The 16,123-nt window shown below is 42.8% G+C and overlaps 1 protein-coding gene across 6 annotated transcripts in view; it reads left to right on the top strand.

Annotated features, from left to right (window-relative positions):
* Nucleotides 1-4,553: 4,553 nt before the first annotated feature.
* HDHD2 (haloacid dehalogenase like hydrolase domain containing 2) overlaps nt 4,554-16,123 on the top strand; it is a 44,236-nt gene continuing 32,666 nt past the window's right edge. Inside the window, exons 1-3 of one of the 6 annotated variants that reach the window (XM_043888866.1) lie at nt 4,556-4,754; nt 13,094-13,168; nt 15,804-15,914. In XM_043888866.1, coding sequence (XP_043744801.1) covers nt 15,814-15,914 — 101 coding nt within the window. In that variant the 5' untranslated portion in view covers nt 4,556-4,754; nt 13,094-13,168; nt 15,804-15,813. Of the gene's footprint in view, nt 4,836-5,045; nt 5,062-13,093; nt 13,169-15,803; nt 15,915-16,123 lie in introns of those variants that run through there. The other 5 variants (XM_043888868.1, XM_043888869.1, XM_043888864.1 and 2 more) reach the window with 5 other exon arrangements.

Below are 16,123 nucleotides of genomic sequence, written 5' to 3'. Positions count from 1 at the left end.
ATAAGTTTTTGTGTGTGTGTGTGAAATAAATTACTTTCTTACTGACTTGTAACCAAAGTTATTACCAATAATAAAATTTTGATACGAAGCATAATGGAAATCTTTTTTGCTAAAATTTTCCTTGGCCCCTGATTGGTCATTAGATGTCAGATATTGTAAAAACATTTTGTGCAAGGACCTGGGACACATACTGGGCAATGTCCACAGACACTCGTGATCAAGGTAAGTTAGACACTCATGATGAATTTAAGTTTAGGAATTCTACTCCTTTTGTTCTAGTTCTGATATTGTCTTATATACATCTCCACTCCTCTGGGATTTTGTCCCATTTTTTCTTTTGAGGTCCCATCCCATTTTTACTCATCTTGCCCTTTGGCAGGCAAAGCCATTTGAATCTTTTGTGAGGAGGAAGCCATTAGTCATGGTCTATCATTCCACATCTCAGTGAAAGACACCATACCACCCAATTGCCCAAACCCAGGACCCTAGTAATTATCTTGAAGCCTCCCTCTCCCTTTCCCTTAATCTAATTTTCCACCATTTCTGACTCTTACCTCCTAAAGATTTCTTGAATTTGCTTTGTTTTCACACAGTTTAAGCATCTCTCTTGTAGCACTGCAATAGATTCTTATCCGGTTTCACATACATTTCAGCACCTCTCCCATCTGTTCCACATTGCAGCCAGAGTAAGCATTTACAAAAATACACGCCTTAATATTCGGTTCAGTTCAGTCGCTCAGTTGTGTCCGACTCTTTGCAACCCCATGAATCACAGCACGCCAGGCCTCCCTGTCCATCACCAACTCCCAGAGTTTACTCAAACTCATGTCCATCAAGTCGGTGATGCCATCCAGCCATCTCATCCTCTGTCGTCCCCTTCTCCTCCTGCCCCGAATCCCTCCCAGCATCAGGGTCTTTTCCAATGAGTCGACTCTTTGCATGAGGTGGCCAAAGTACTGGAGTTTCAGCTTCAGCATCAGTCCTTCCAATGAACACCCAGGACTGATCTCCTTTAGGATGGACTGGTTGGATCTCCTTGCAGTCCAAAGGACTCTCAAGAGTCTTCTCCAACACCACAGTTCAAAAGCATCAATTTTTCGGCACTCAGTTTTCTTCACAGACCAACTCTCACATCCATACATGACCCCTGGAAAAACCACAGCCTTGACTAGACGGACCTTTGTTGGCAAAGTAATGTCTCTGCTTTTTAAAATGCTATCTAGGTTGGTCATAACTTTCCTTCCAAGGAGTAGGTGTCTTTTAATTTCATGGCTGCAGTCACCATCTGCAGTGATTTTGGAGCCCAAAAAACTAAAGTCTGACACTGTTTCCACTGTTACCCCATCTATTTGCCATGAAGTGATGGGACCAGATCCCATGATCTTTGTTTTCTGAATGTTGAGCTTTAAGCCAATTTTTTCACTCTCCTCTTTCACTTTCATCAAGAGGCTTCTTAGTTCCTCTTCACTTTCGGCCATAAGGGTGGTGTCATCTGCATATCTGAGGTTATTGATATTTCTCCCGGCAATCTTGATTCCAGTTTGTGCTTCTTCCAGCCAGCCCAGCGTTTCTCATGATGTACTCTGCATATAAGTTAAATAAGCAGGGTGACAATATACAGCCTTGATATCCTCCTTTTCCTATTTGGAACCAGTCTGTTGGTCCATGTCCAGTTCTAACTGTTGCTTCCTGACCTGCATATTGGTTTCTCAAGAGGCAGGTCAGGTGGTCTGGTATCCCCATCTCTTTCGAAATTTTCCACAGTTTTTTGTAATCTACACAGTCAAAGTCTTTGGCATAGTCAATAAAGCAGAAATAGATGTTTTTCTGGAACTCCCTTGCTTTTTCAATGATCCAACAGATGTTGGCAATTTGATCTCTCGTTCCTCTGCCTTTTCTAAAACCAGCTTGAACATCTGGAAGTTCACGTATTGCTGAAGCCTGGCTTGGAGAATTTTGAGTATTACTTTACTAGCGTGTGAGATGAGTGCAATTGTGTGGTAGTTTGAGCATTCTTTGGGATTGCCTTTGGGATTAGAATGAAAACTGACCTTTTCTAGTCCTGTGGCCACTGCTGAGTTTTCCAAATTTGCTGGCAGTACTTTCACAGCATCATCTTTCAGGATTTGAAATAGCTCAACTGGAATTCCATCACCTCCCCTAGCTTTGTTCATAGTGATGCTTTCTAAGGCCCACTTGACTTTACATTCCAGGATGTCTGGCTCTAGGTGAGTGATCACACCACTGTGATTACCTGGGTCGTGATGATCTTTTTTGTACAGTTCTTCTGTGTATTCTTGCCACCTCTTCTTAATATCTTCTGCTTCTGTTAGGTCCATACCATTTCTGTCGTTTATCGAACTCATCTTTGCATGAAAAGTTCCCTTGGTATCTCTAATTTTCTTGAAGCGATCTCTAGCCGTTCCCATTCTGTTGTTTTCCTCTATTTCTTTTCATTGATCGCTGAGAAAGGCTTTCTTATCTCTCCTTGCTATTCTTTGGAACTCTGCATTCAAATGGGAATATCTTTCCCTTTCTCCTTTGCTTTTCACTTCTCTTCTTTTCACAGCTATTTGTAAGGCCTCCTCAGACAACCATTTTGCCTTTTTGCATTTCTTTTCCATGGGGATGGTATTGATCCCTGCCTCCTGTACAATGTCATGAACCTCCGTCCATAGTTCATCAGGCACTCTGTCTATCAGATCTAGTCCCTTAAATCTATTTCTCACTTCCACTGTATAGTCATAAGGGATTTTATTTAGGTCATACCTGAGTGGTCTAGTGGTTTTCCCTACTTTCTTCAATTTAAGCCTGAATTTGGCAATAAGGAGTTCATGATCTGAGCCACAGTCAGCTCCAGGTCTTGTTTTTGCTGACTGTATAGAGCTTCTCCATCTTTGGCTGCAAAGAATATAATCAATCTGATTTTGATGTTGACCATCTGGTGGTCAACAGTATGAGAAGTATGAAAAGTACAAACAGTATGAAAAGGCCTTAATATTACCCACTCAAAATCCTTTGGTGGTGTTTTAATTTAATCAAACACACACAGCTCCTAGTTCTGAAGGGGAAACTAGGGATAGTTGACATTTCCTTCTACTGGCCCTCCAGCGGAAAACTTGTACTTAACAAACATAAGATGAATGCACCTGCAGTCCCAGTGAGGAAGAAAAGCAGAGGGTCCCTAGTCCAGGGAACAGAAAGGGTTATAGCTTACAACATGGCTGACTGCAGCAGTGGGCAGAGGGGATGTGGGTGTTCTAGCAGTAAACGAGTCCCCAGTCAAGAGTAGAGCAGCAGTTTTGTCAAGGGGTTCCATACGTGTAAATTGATGTCAGATTGCTCTTAAAGGCTTTTCATTTAGTCATTTTCATGTAGAATGCCTAGGATGACCAAATCTGCACTCAAGGGGTTTAGTTAGATCAAAGGGAGTGGAGACTCCCAACGTGTATGGAAAGGGAGCAGTGAGTGAAGTGGTTCTACATATCCCAAGATATTGCTCCCCTAGGGATAACAGGCAAGACCTGTCCCATCTGTTCCTCAGAGAGGCAGGGCAGGAAACTTGCCAGCATAAAGTTTTGGAGTAAGTTTATGCTGGAAAAGAGGGACATTTCTGTCAGTGGTAGTGGTTAATAAAAGACAGCAATGAGTGCCAGATGCTATTCAAGTAGTAAAGCAGGAAGCTGCTTCAGAGACTGGGTGTTTCAAGGGCAGTATCAAGGAGATGACTTCCGAGATAAGTCCTTGAGAATGGGTGAGAAGTGTGACGGGAAAAAAGCTAACTCCATGTTGGATCTGTTCTTTTAATCTTTAACCTTTGTGCTCCGTTGTCTGTCCTTAGTCATGTTGACTCTGAACCTTTGTAAAGGATTGTTGCCCACAGCCTCAAAGATATAGTCCATTCTCAAAGGTTCCGCCTCCCAGGCTTGCCCTTTCAAGGTATACAGAGATGAAAGGTTGCCTAACAGAGAATAACATTTGTCTCACGTTGGAGGTTTACAGGAACATGACGACCTGACTGAAACAACAAAGGATTATAGCATCCCCATTCGGGGTCTCCCGAGGCGCCAATAAATTCCCCCAAACCGGCCACACCCCCTCTCCTTTCAGATTAAAATAAGCCTGAATTCTAATTCTGGTAAGACAGTTCTTTGGGACACCAGTCGGCCACCTTCTCGGTCTGCTGGCATTCCAAGTAAAGTCACGACCCCTTCCCCCAACACCTCTTTTTGGCCTGTTGTGAAGGCTGTCTCACTGAGGTGGCGGAGTAAGCGACGGCGGCTCAAAGAAAGGTAATAATAACTTGGTTTGACAACACTGCTGTGGAACGAGAAATTGCCTACCGGGCAAAAGCAGTTTTTGTTTTTCCTGCTGAATTCAAGCCCAGCAGGCGCGCTCCGCCCCGCCGCTTACAGGGATTAGATCTCGATAACCACTTACTCTGTTACAGGGTAACGAGGTAGCACTAGACCTGTTAGCTAGCAAAGGAAACGAGAAAATAACCCAGGGCGGACGGGGCGGAGACATTTGCGGGGAGGCGCCACTTCCGGCGCAGCCCGGGTCCCCGTTTCCGGCGTCGTCAGGCTGCTGCCTGCACTCTGAGCGCCCCTGGCCAGGACGCCGAGGAGGCGCACGGCCGTGCAGACTTCTCCGCTAGCCGAGCCTTCGCCTTTGCTGAGAACGGCTCTGCGAGCCTGGTGAGGAGCCGCTGTGGGACGGGCGAGGGCCCGCCCGTCTCGGGGCTTCCTTTCATGGTGAGGAAGCGGAGGACATAAGCGGTGGCATCTCTAGGCCGCCACCCTCCTGGCACCCGCACCAACCCGCGCGCTCACTGGGTGAGGCTCGCCCAGCCCTCTCGGCGGGGACGGCCCTCGGCGCGGCGCCGCGGCGCGTGCGCGAAGCGGGCCAGCCGCGGTTCCGCCCGGCCTGCTCTCGCTGGGCTTGTGGCGGCTCTTGGAGGTTGGTCGATCCTTGAAACTTGCCCCTGGACTGTATTTCGAAGCCGGCGTCCTTCCCGTCGGTCTGGCGTTTGCCAGGCGCTGAACCTAGCCCTGGCGGAGGGTGCGTGACCTGCCCTCCTCAGGAGAAGGAGGAGGGGATCGCGGTTGAGTTAATGCAGAAAGAGCCCTGTTCGTGGAATCGTTCCAGTTGTAAGAGCTAGAAATAGGAAGATGATTCCAAGCAAAGAGGGCATAAAGTTGTTGATATAGTCTAGATGAGAGATGATGATTTCAAAAGCTAAGATAGTCTGGATAACAGTGAAAGGAAGTGAGTGGATTTAAGACTGTACAGCAGGTAGCAATGATATGATTTGGCCCTTGACTGACTGGGAGGAAGGCATGAGACAGTCTGGTGGTTACATCTACGTTGATGATGCTGCCATTCACGCATAAGGGTCGCAGGATGAAGAGTAGCTTCTGGAGGATAGTAAGGACTTGGATTGAGAAGTCCCAGGGATATTCAGGGGGAGATATTCTCTGAAGTATCTTGAAGAGTTCTTTTGGGGATGAGAGAGAATTTTTACCTTTCTTCTTTGCATTGAGTATGTACCAGTATCAGTTGATTATGATTCTTGTAAAGTATCTCTCACATGACTTGTTCAAGCCATGGGAGGTGGTGGGACATGGATTTCGTATGAAGAAACAAGGACCACCTTTGAAGCCTTTGCAGTTTTCTGGAGTGATACTAATATCTTGCAGTTTATCAAGTATTAATTTGTAGTTCGGATTTGTTGTTCAGTCGCTAAGTCGTGTGGAACTCTGTGACCCCATGAACTGTATAGCATGCCAGGCTCCTCTGTCCTCCCAGTGTTTTCTCAAATTCATGTCCATTGAGTTGGTGATGCTATCTAACCATCTTATCCTCTGCCACCCGCTTCTCCTTTTGTCTTCAATCTTTCCCAGCCTAAGGGTCTTTTCCAATGATTCGGCTCTTTGCTCCAGGTGGCCAAAGTATTGGAGCTTCAGCTACAGTCCTACCATTGAATATTCAGGGTTGATTTACCATAGCCTTACCTTTAGTGATGCAGTGTATTTTAAAGAATCCTTTAACAGTCACACATCTAAATAGAGTGACTTGGAACAATCTAGTCTTTTGCCTAACAAGCTGCTTCACTTCTAAGGCAGGTTTATAGTTGGTGCTATTATTGATGTAATGCTCCCTTTCAAGATAACAATAAAGATCAGAAATAGAATAACATAAGAGTTGGACAGGACTGAGCGACTGAACTGAACTGATGAGGACTGTTATGAAAGAAAGGATTTTGCAGTGGAATCTTGATTAACCAGAGCTCATAATATCTTTTATTACCTCTGCACACTCCCCCTTAACCACCCCTCCCCTTGCAGATTCATTATGAAAGACAGATAGAACGAGAGGTTTATTTTAAAATCAAAATACTTGATGAGGGCTGTTATACTCATATACATTAATTGGAAAAATTTAGTTTTTTATGACTATTAAATGTATAAGAAATGACTAAAACATAGCAAGACTAGTTTTTATTGTCAAATATGTCATCTACACAAGAGTACGCAAAACACGTCAGTTTTAAATAATTTAAAAACACTGTGTACTCACTGTCTAGGTCAAGAAGACCTTAGAGGCACCCTTGTGCTCCTCCTGATTTGCATCTCCTGCCCAGCCCCTGCAAGAGTCACTGTCTGTCAGTCACTCTTGCCTTAATCATGCCCTCCTTTTTGTAGTTTTATCACGTACGTATGCTGTAATATGGCATGTATTCTTTTGTGACTTGCTCCTTTCAGTCTGTGGAAGATTTTGGAGAGTTACCTAGGATGATGTAATTGTAGTCATTCATTTCCACCTCCTTTTGCATTCTGTGTTTGAATACACCACAATTTATTTGTCCATTCTGCCATTGATAGACATTTGTATTGTTTCCAGTACCTGGTTATACAGACAGTGCTGCTTTGGACATTTTTGTTTGTATCTAAAGGTAGAGCATGAAAAAATCTCTAGGATTTGATACCTGGGAGTGGAACTGCTGGGTCATAGAGTATGGTGAAGCCAAATGGTTCCTAAGTGAGTGTTCTGGTTTATTCTCTCACTTAGCAGTATAAGGGAGTTGCTTTTGAAAACCTTTGATGTTTTCTGACTTAAATTGTGCCAATCTTTTTGTTGTTGCAGTGATCTCTTCTGCTTTAAATTTGCATATCCTTGGTTACCAATGAGTTTTTTGAAAATCTTCATTTGTTTATGTGCTCTTTTGTAAAGGATATGTTGATGATTATTCAGTTCAGTTCAGTCGCTCAGTCGTGTCCGAGTCTTTGCGACCCCATGGACTGCAGCACACCAGGCCTCCCTGTCCATCACCAACTCCCGGAGTTTACTCAGACTCATGTCCATTAAGCCAGTGATGCCATCCAATCATCTCATCCTCTTTCGTCCCCTTCTCCTCCTGCCTTCAATCTTTTCCAGCTTCGGGGTCTTTTCAAATGAGTCAGTTCTTTGTGTCAGGTGGCCAAAGTATTGAAGCTTCAGCATCAGTCCTTCCATTGAATATTCAGGACTGATTTCCTTTAGGATGGACTGGTTGGATCTCCTTGCAGTCCAAGGGACTCTCAAGAGCCTTCTCCAACAGTACAGTTCAAAAACATCAATTCTTCGGCGCTCAGCTTTCTTTATAGTCCAACTCTCACATTCATACATGACTACTGGAAAAACCATAGCTTTGACTAGATGGACCTCTGTTGGTAAAGTAATGTCTCTGCTTTTTAATATGCTGTCTAGGTTTGTCATAACTTTGCATCCAAGGAGTAAGCGTCTTTTAATTTCATGGCTGCAATCACCATCTGCAGTGATTTTGGAGCCCAAGAAAATAAAGTCTGCCACTGTTTCCACTGAATCCCCATCTATTTGCCATGAAGATGGCATGATCTTAGTTTTCTGAATGTTGAGCTTTAAGCCATCTTTTTCACTCTGCTCTTTCACTTTTATCAAGAGGCTCTTTAGTTCTTTGCTCTCTGCCATAAGGGTGGTGTCATCTGCATATCTGAGGTTATTGATATTTCTCCCGGCAGTCTTGATTCCAGCTTGTGCTTCCTCCAGCCCGATGTTTCTCATGATGTATTCTGCATATAAGTTAAATAAGCAGGGTGACAAGATACAGCCTTGACATACTCCTTTCCCAATTTGGAACCAGTCTGTTGTTCCATGTCCAGTTCTAACTGTTGCTTCCTGACCTGCATACAGATTTCTCAGGAGGCAGGTCAGGTGGTCTGGTATTCACATCTGTTTAAGAGTTTTCCAGAGTTTGTTGTGGTCCACACAGTCAAAGGCTTTGGTGTAGTCAATAAAGAAGAAGTAGATGTCTTTCTGGAACTCTCTTGCTTTTTCGATGACCCAACGGATGTTGGCAATTTGATCTCTGGTTCCTCTGCCTTTTCTGAATCCAGCTTGAACATCTGGAAGTTCACGGTTCACGTACTGTTGAAGCCTGTCTTGTAGAATTTTGAGCATTACTTTGCTAGCGTGTGAGATGAGTGCAGTTGTGTGGTAGTTTGAGCATTCTTTGGGATTGCCTTTGGGATTAGAGTGAAAACTGACCTTTTCCAGTCCTGTGGCCACTGCTGAGTTTTCCAAATTTGCTGGCATATTGAGTGCAGCACTTTCACAGCATCATCTTTTAGGATTTGAAATAGCTCTGGAATTCCATCACCTCCACTAGCTTTGTTCATAGTGATGCTTCCTAAGGCCCACTTGACTTTGCATCCCAGGATATCTGGCTCTAGGCTGGTGATCACACCATTGTGGTTATCTGGGTCATGAAGATCTTTTTTGTACAGTTCTGTACACTTCTTCTTAATATCTTCTGCTTCTGTTAGGTCCATACCATTTCTGTCGTTTATCGAACTCATCTTTGCATGAAAAGTTCCCTTGGTATCTCTAATTTTCTTGAAGAGATCTCTCGACTTTCCCATTCTATTGTTTTCCTCTGTTTCTTTGCATTGATTTCCTCTGTTTCATTTGCTGAGAAGGGCTTTCTTATCTCTCCTTACTATTCTTTGGAACTCTGCATTCAAATGGGTATATCTTTCCTTTTCTCCTTTGCGTTTGCTTCTCTTCTATTCATAGCTATTTGTAAGGCCTCATCAGACAACCATTTTGCCTTTTTGCATTTCTATTTCTTGGGGATGGTCTTGATCCCTGCCTTCTGTACAATGTCATGAACCTCCGTCCGTAGTTCTTCGGGCACTCTGCTTATCAGATCGAATCCCTTGAGTCTATTTGTCACTTCCACTGTATAATTCGTTTCAGATTTGCTGTTTTGTAAAGGGTATTTTTTTCCAGTGGTCATGTATGGATGTGAGAGTTGGTCTGTGAAGACAGCTGAGCACTGAAGAATTGATGCTTTTGAACTGTGGTGTTGGAGAAGACTCTTGAAAGTCCTTTGAACTGCAAGCAGATCCAACCAGTGCATCCTAAAGGAGCTCAGTCCTGGGTGTTCATGGGAAGGACTGATGCTGAAGCTGAAACTCCAGTACTTTGGCCACCTGATGCGAAGAGTTGACTCATTGAAAGAGACCCTGATGCTGGGAGGGATTAGGGGCAGGAGGAGAAGGGGACGACAGAGGATGAGATGGCTGGATGGCATCACCGACTCTATGGACATGAGTTTGAGTAAACTCTGAGAGTTGGTGATGGACAGGGAGGCCTGGTGTGCTGCGATTCATGGGGTCACAAAGAGTCGGACACGACTGAGTGACTGAACTGAACTGAAAGGGTATATTGAGATCTTATGCCATTTTTCTATTAAATTGTTTATCTTTTTCTTAATATTTATAGTTTATATTTCCTGGACTCTGATCCTTTCTGACATGTGTTGCGAATCTATTTTTCACTCTATATATTTCTATTCTCTTTCTCTTTTCACGGTACTGTTGAAATATCTGTCTTTTCCTTTATTCCTTTATGCTTTTTATATCTTAAGAAAGCCGTTCCTACCCTCAGATCATGAAGATACTCTCCTATCTAAAAGTTTTAAATGTTCCCTTAAACATGTGGTTGTTTAATCTTGGGGGAAATGTGTCTGTAGTATGATGCGTGCATGCTCAGTTGCGAAGTTGTGTCCTGCTCTTTGTGATCCCATGGGCTGTAGCCCTTCAGGCTTCTCCATGGAATTTTCCAGGGAAGAATACTGAATTGGGTTGCCATTTCCTTCTTCAGGGGATCTTCCCAACCAGGGCTCAAACCCGAGTCTCTAGCGGCATCTCCTGCATTGGCAGGCGTATTCTTTACTACTGAGCCACTTGGGAGGCACGTGTAGTGTGATATGGGTGTCTGACTTCATTTTTTTTCTGCTACAGATAGTCATTTTTCTTTCTTCACTGATCTGAAACACCATCTCTGTCATATATCAAGCTTCCACGCTGCTTGGGGTTAGGACCCCAAAAGGGTCGTTTTTTGGGTTCTCTATTCTGTTCCATTGATCAGTTTGTCTCTTCATGTGCTAATACCACAACATCTTAATTAGTTACAAAACCTGATTAATTGTCTGGATATTAGGAAAAGCAAGACTCCCATCTTCTTTCTCTTCAATCTTGGCTGAAGTGTCTTGGCTATTTGTACTAGTGTGTGTTTTAGAATCAGCTTATCAAGTTCCACAGAACCCTTTGTGGGGTTTTGATTGGAATTGCTTTAAATCTCCTGGTCATTAAAAAGGAAAGCTTACATAATATTGGGTCCTTTAAAAGATCTGTCTATATATTTAAGTCTTCTTTGTGTCTTTCATTGAGGTTTTATAATTTTACCTTGGAAGTGACTTTTGTTAGACTTTCTGGTAACTATATTTTCTGATACTACCGTGATACCTTTTTTAAAAGTAGTTTTCTAATTGTTTGTGAGATAGTGATTTTCTGATATTAATTGCTATACTTTTTTACTTTGTTTTACACGCCTGAATTTTTGTATATACAATCAAATCATCATGAATAATGTTAGTTTTGTTTCTTCTTTCCAATCCTTATACCTTTTTCTTGTACTGCATTAGCTGAGGTATCATTTGCAATGTTAAATAGAAGTGGTGGAAGTAACATCCTGTGTCTTTCCCTGTCTCACTGTTTTTAGTTTATTACTGATACATGATATCATGGTATGAAGTGTAAGTTACATACTTATCAATATATTACTGATAAGTCCAATGTTGGCTACATATAGGCTTTTGTAAATACTCTTCTATCATCTTAAAGAAGTTCCATGGCTCAGTATAGTAGGGATTTCAGTTCTGTCAGTACTGCTCTGTAGATCCAGTGCAGTTCTAGTCAGAATCCCGATGGGGAGATTTGGTGTTTGTTTTGATGAAAATGACAGGCATCAATGTGGATCAATTTCAGAAATACAATGTTGAGCAAAATGTGAAAGCTGCAAAATTATGATCTCATTTTTATAGAGTTAAAAGACATTAATTTAAAGCTATGTGACAAGTAAAAATATTAAGAAAAGCAAGAAAATGATATCACAAAATTCATTATGTTAATTGCTTCTGGGAGGTGGGAAGGGAATGTAACTAAAGGGGCTCATAGGAGGCTCAGCAGTATTAGCAGTGTTCTAATCTTAAGCTAGGGGCTAGCTAAACATACAAGTTTCATTTTTATATTATGATTATTATTAAATATGAAAATATCTTTCTTGTGCCTTCAGCCCATTTTTAAAAGAGATCTTTTTAAAATTTGTTTTCTTCCAAAAATTGGAAATTTGTAAAAAATAGTGCAATGAAAGCCATATACCTTTCACCACAATTTACTAATTGTTAATATTTTGCTCCATTTGTTTTATGTCTCTCTCATGCATTGCACTTATTTGTCATGTCTCTCCACATATCTTTAATTTGAAACAGTTCCCCAGCCTCTTCTTTGTCTTTTATGATATTGTTTTTTTTTTTTTTTTTTTTGAGAAGTTCAAGCCAGTTTTATAGAATTTGGAATTGCCATGATTGATTTGTGTTAAACATTTTTGGCAGAAGTTCTGCAAAGGCAGGACTACTACAAAAGTCTTCCCAGGAAGCAGGTAATGTTAGTTTCTCCTGTTATTAAGGGTGTTAATTTAATCATTTGGTTAAGGGATTATTTGGCCATTTTCTCTACTGTAAAAGTATCTGGAAAGTGTCTCGTTTGTAGTTAATGGAGAACCTTAATTTGTGGGTGATTATTTGAGCCTAAGTGATTAAACATTTGATCCTTGAACAGTGTGGGTTTGAACTGTGTGGGTCCGTATAATTGGATATTTTTCAGTAGTAGATATTACCGTGCTAGACAGTTGGTGGTTGGTTGAATCCAAGGATGTGGAGGAACCCTGGATGTGGAGGGTGAACTATAAGTTATACGTAAATTAACCCCTGCATTGTTCAAGGGTTAACTACTATTCCCTAACAACTTTTCACCCAGTGATTCTATTATGTGTTACGCATTTCTCTTTTTTTTTTCTTTTTGGTGCTCAAATTGCCCCAGGTTTGGTCAGTTGAATCCCCTGGTTCCCTTGTCCTTTTTGTCCCCCTGTGATCTGGTAAAACATTATGTTCCAGATTTATCTTGTATTTTGGCTGCCCCAGCCCTGGTCTGTTTAGTACACATTAGCTGTGGTCATAACTATTGGAGTCTTGTTGTTTCTTGTTCCTTTTAGTGGAGAGTGCTGAGAAATACATAAATATTTTTAAATCACGAATTCATAGTGACACCTCTAATTCTAAACCACACAACAGGGTTCTTCCTGTCCATGTTTATAGCTCTTTTCTTCTATTTGAGAACCCTGATTTTTCCTAAACATCAACAACACGTACTGATTTACTCAGTTGTACAACGCACACGGAATTATTTTGGAACTCATAGCACTACCATTACCAACAACAAGCCTGCTAAATTAAGTTCAAGATTTTCTTGCAGTTCTTTGTCCTTTGAGTATATCCTGTGGCAGGGCTAGAGTCAGCAGTCTACTGTAGCTGTGGTCAGTAGTTTGTTTGCATTTCATTTTAGGGCCGGCTTAATTTAAATTTGAATACATAAACCATTAGCATGATCCAAAGTCAAAACTAAGCTTGAGCAAGTTAGTAACTTCTCAGTGTCTCAATTTCTCCCTCTAGGATAGCTGAGAACTTGCAATGATGTAGTAAAGACTACAGAGCACTTAGCAGAGTGCAGATCATCTACAGCATCCGGTAAATGGGAGCTGTTCTTTCTTTCTCTGTGAATTCCTCCCAGTCACTTCTCTTGCTTCTTACTTTTCCTGGTCTGCGACCCGAGGCCATGCATGAGGTGGGGTGGGCAGGCAGGTGGAGGGAGGTGGTACCTGCTAGGCAGCGATGAGTGGGAAGGAACAGGACACGTGGATTATGTTCCTACTCTATGCTTATCACTGCCAGGCATTCCCCTTAACTCAGTGAACCCTCACAGCCCCGCAGGGTCTTCACAAGTGTGTTTCCCCTTACATAGATGAGGATGCTTGAGATGATGAATGCGCTTGCCCAAGGGTAGGCAGCTACTCCCAAACCCTGGACCTACCTCACTGTTACCCCTGGCGCTGCCCCTGCCTTCTGCATCTCCCTCACTTGGGACCCAAGTTCCAGCTCACTGAGGGAAGCCCTGCCCAGGTTTGGGAAGGAACAGGGCAGGCGTGGAGCCATCCTGGCTGATGGGTCCGTGGGCCCAGCCTGCACACCATCTCTGTGCCTTCCTCCCTCTGAGTCCGTCTCGGGTCCGGACACGCTGACAGCTGGCCACGTGGGAAATGCAGTGTTCTCCAGTTGGCCCAGTGGCAGTCCTCAGGGCTTCCTGAGCAGCGGCTGCCACTGGCCAGCAATTGACTTCAGTTCTGGGCTCACTCGGGGGTTATTTTTATATTTATTCCTTGTGTGCAGAGATGGCTGACATGGAGTAGGAGGGGTCTGGGAAGTAAGAGGAGCAAAGGAGCTAGTATCTAGAAGCTGGAGGGAATTCAGGCAGGGGTCATCTTTGCTATCCCTCTGCCAGCTGACAGCGCTGCACCTAAGGGGGAGCAACATTTAAAAGGGTAACGCTGCACAGGCTGGCGCACTCCTGGCAGCGTTGGGAGACGGACCCAGCAGGGATTAGCAGGCTGGTGTTAAAGAAGAGGAAATCGGAGTAGAGGACTGTATGTGTGACACATTCATGCCTTCATCCCACATTGCCCAGCTGTAGGCAGTAAAGACTGAGGCTTCCTCTTGCCTTCCTGCCCAGAGAAGGCACGTGGCCAAGATCACACAGTGAATTTGAGGCAGGCCCAGGACCAACACCCAGGCCTGGGGACCCAAGCTCTCAAGTGCATCTCGGAGGGAGCTAGCTCGGAGAGAGAGAGGTCTGCCCCTGTCCACCTGTGTCCCAGGGATGCAGTCAACCCCCTGAGAGCTCTTCCTTGACTACTTGTATTGTCCCTGGGTTCTTTCCCTCTTTCCCTTCTGCTTCTCACTTTAAAGAAGATGGCTCTTCCAGCTCTGCTGTCACTTTAGGGCCTGACACAGTAAGTGTTCAGAACACACTCGCTGTTTGAAGACACAAGGAATGGGCAGCTTGGCGACATCCTGTGAGGGTGAAATGAGCACACACCCTCAGACCCAGCAAGACCTCAGAGATGTTCGCACACGTGGCCACCAGGAGCCACGCACAAGGATGTTCACAGAGGCGCCCTTCACTGTATTAAGGCGTGCAGAGCTGCCTCAACCTTCACGGTCAGGAGAAGAGAAGGATAAATTGTGTTTTCACACAATAGAATGATACCATGCAGCAGTGAAAATGACCTGTATCCACGTGTGTTAACATGGCTACGTCTCACAAACAATGTGGAATGGTAAAGCACGTCATGAAGTGTACATGGAAGAACAGTAATACCAAGCTGTCAGCGCTTCACAGTCTGGAAAGGAGTAACCTTGGGGCAGGGAAGAAGTGTAGTCAGATCAGAGAGGGTACACAGAGGGCTCCCACTCCATCGATGAGGTTCTATTTCTGAAGTTGAATGATAGATAAAAGGGATTGTATTATTCTTGATACCTTTTGTATGTCTGAAATATTTTATTACAAAAACAAAAAAAATGGAAAAAAAGAGTAAGTTTAAAAAACTAAAAATGCAGGCAGTCCTATCCTGTCTTTAGCTTCCATACAATTCCTACCACTCCCTTATTATCTTCAAACTGTTATCTTTATACTTAAACTTTGTATTCCCATTATCTTTATACTCAACTGTCTATATGATATAACTCACAATAAACATATTTTAAAGGAAATATATGCAAAAAGGAAATTGGACATTATAGCGTAAGGAAACTATTTCCTGACTTAAAATTACTATATAACTTGAAATATCCTCCTCACTGATCTACAAATACTAGTAGCTCTTTGGCCATATATGCCACTTCAGGATAAAACAGTGAAGACTGGCTTTTAGAACATTTTCGTGGTACATAGCCAGAGCGGAAAAAGATTTTGCCAGTGATTTAGGGCTTCCTTCCATCCACCCATTCTTCAGAGTACATTTTCTCACACATAAAAATAGATGAATGAATTGCTCCACAAAGAATTATTTCAAGAAATCTGAAGTAAATGTAACCCCTCTTTTAACATTTCCCTTAAGACTTAAAAAAAGAAAAAGTTTTATGGGTGAAATTTGGATTTTTAAAAAACGTTTCTTTTTTTACAAGAGAAACAGCTTTAAAAAAAAGAGAAGCAGCTTAACATTAAGCAGTATCTTTCTAGATGCGAGTGATATTTTGAAGTCTTACCAGGTTTTAATTGTCCATTGTTTCCTAAACTGTATTTTTAATTTCATTTGCTCTCTCCTAGGGAATGAAGGATGGCAGCACGCCGCACATTAAAAGCTGTTTTGGTCGATCTCAGTGGCACACTTCACATTGAAGATGCAGCTGTGCCAGGCGCTCAGGAAGCTCTTAAAAGGCAAGCTCTCCTCCACGTTCAGCTGACAAATATGTTTGTGAGTGCCATTTTACCAAGGCAGATCATTAGCTGAATGGATGGCCTTAAGATGGCATTTCACCGATTTACCGCAGATACAGGAACTGCCTTGGGCTTAGCTGGAAAATGTATGCATTGTTGTGTCTTCCAAACATTGTTCTCCAAGCCTTTTGTTAGGTTCGGCCTTTTGG

Source organism: Cervus elaphus, chromosome 27 (genome assembly GCF_910594005.1).
Source record: "Cervus elaphus chromosome 27, mCerEla1.1, whole genome shotgun sequence".
Taxonomy (NCBI): domain Eukaryota; kingdom Metazoa; phylum Chordata; class Mammalia; order Artiodactyla; family Cervidae; genus Cervus; species Cervus elaphus.
Note: the sequence above shows the minus strand (reverse complement) of the source record. Positions and strands in the feature narration are given on the sequence as shown.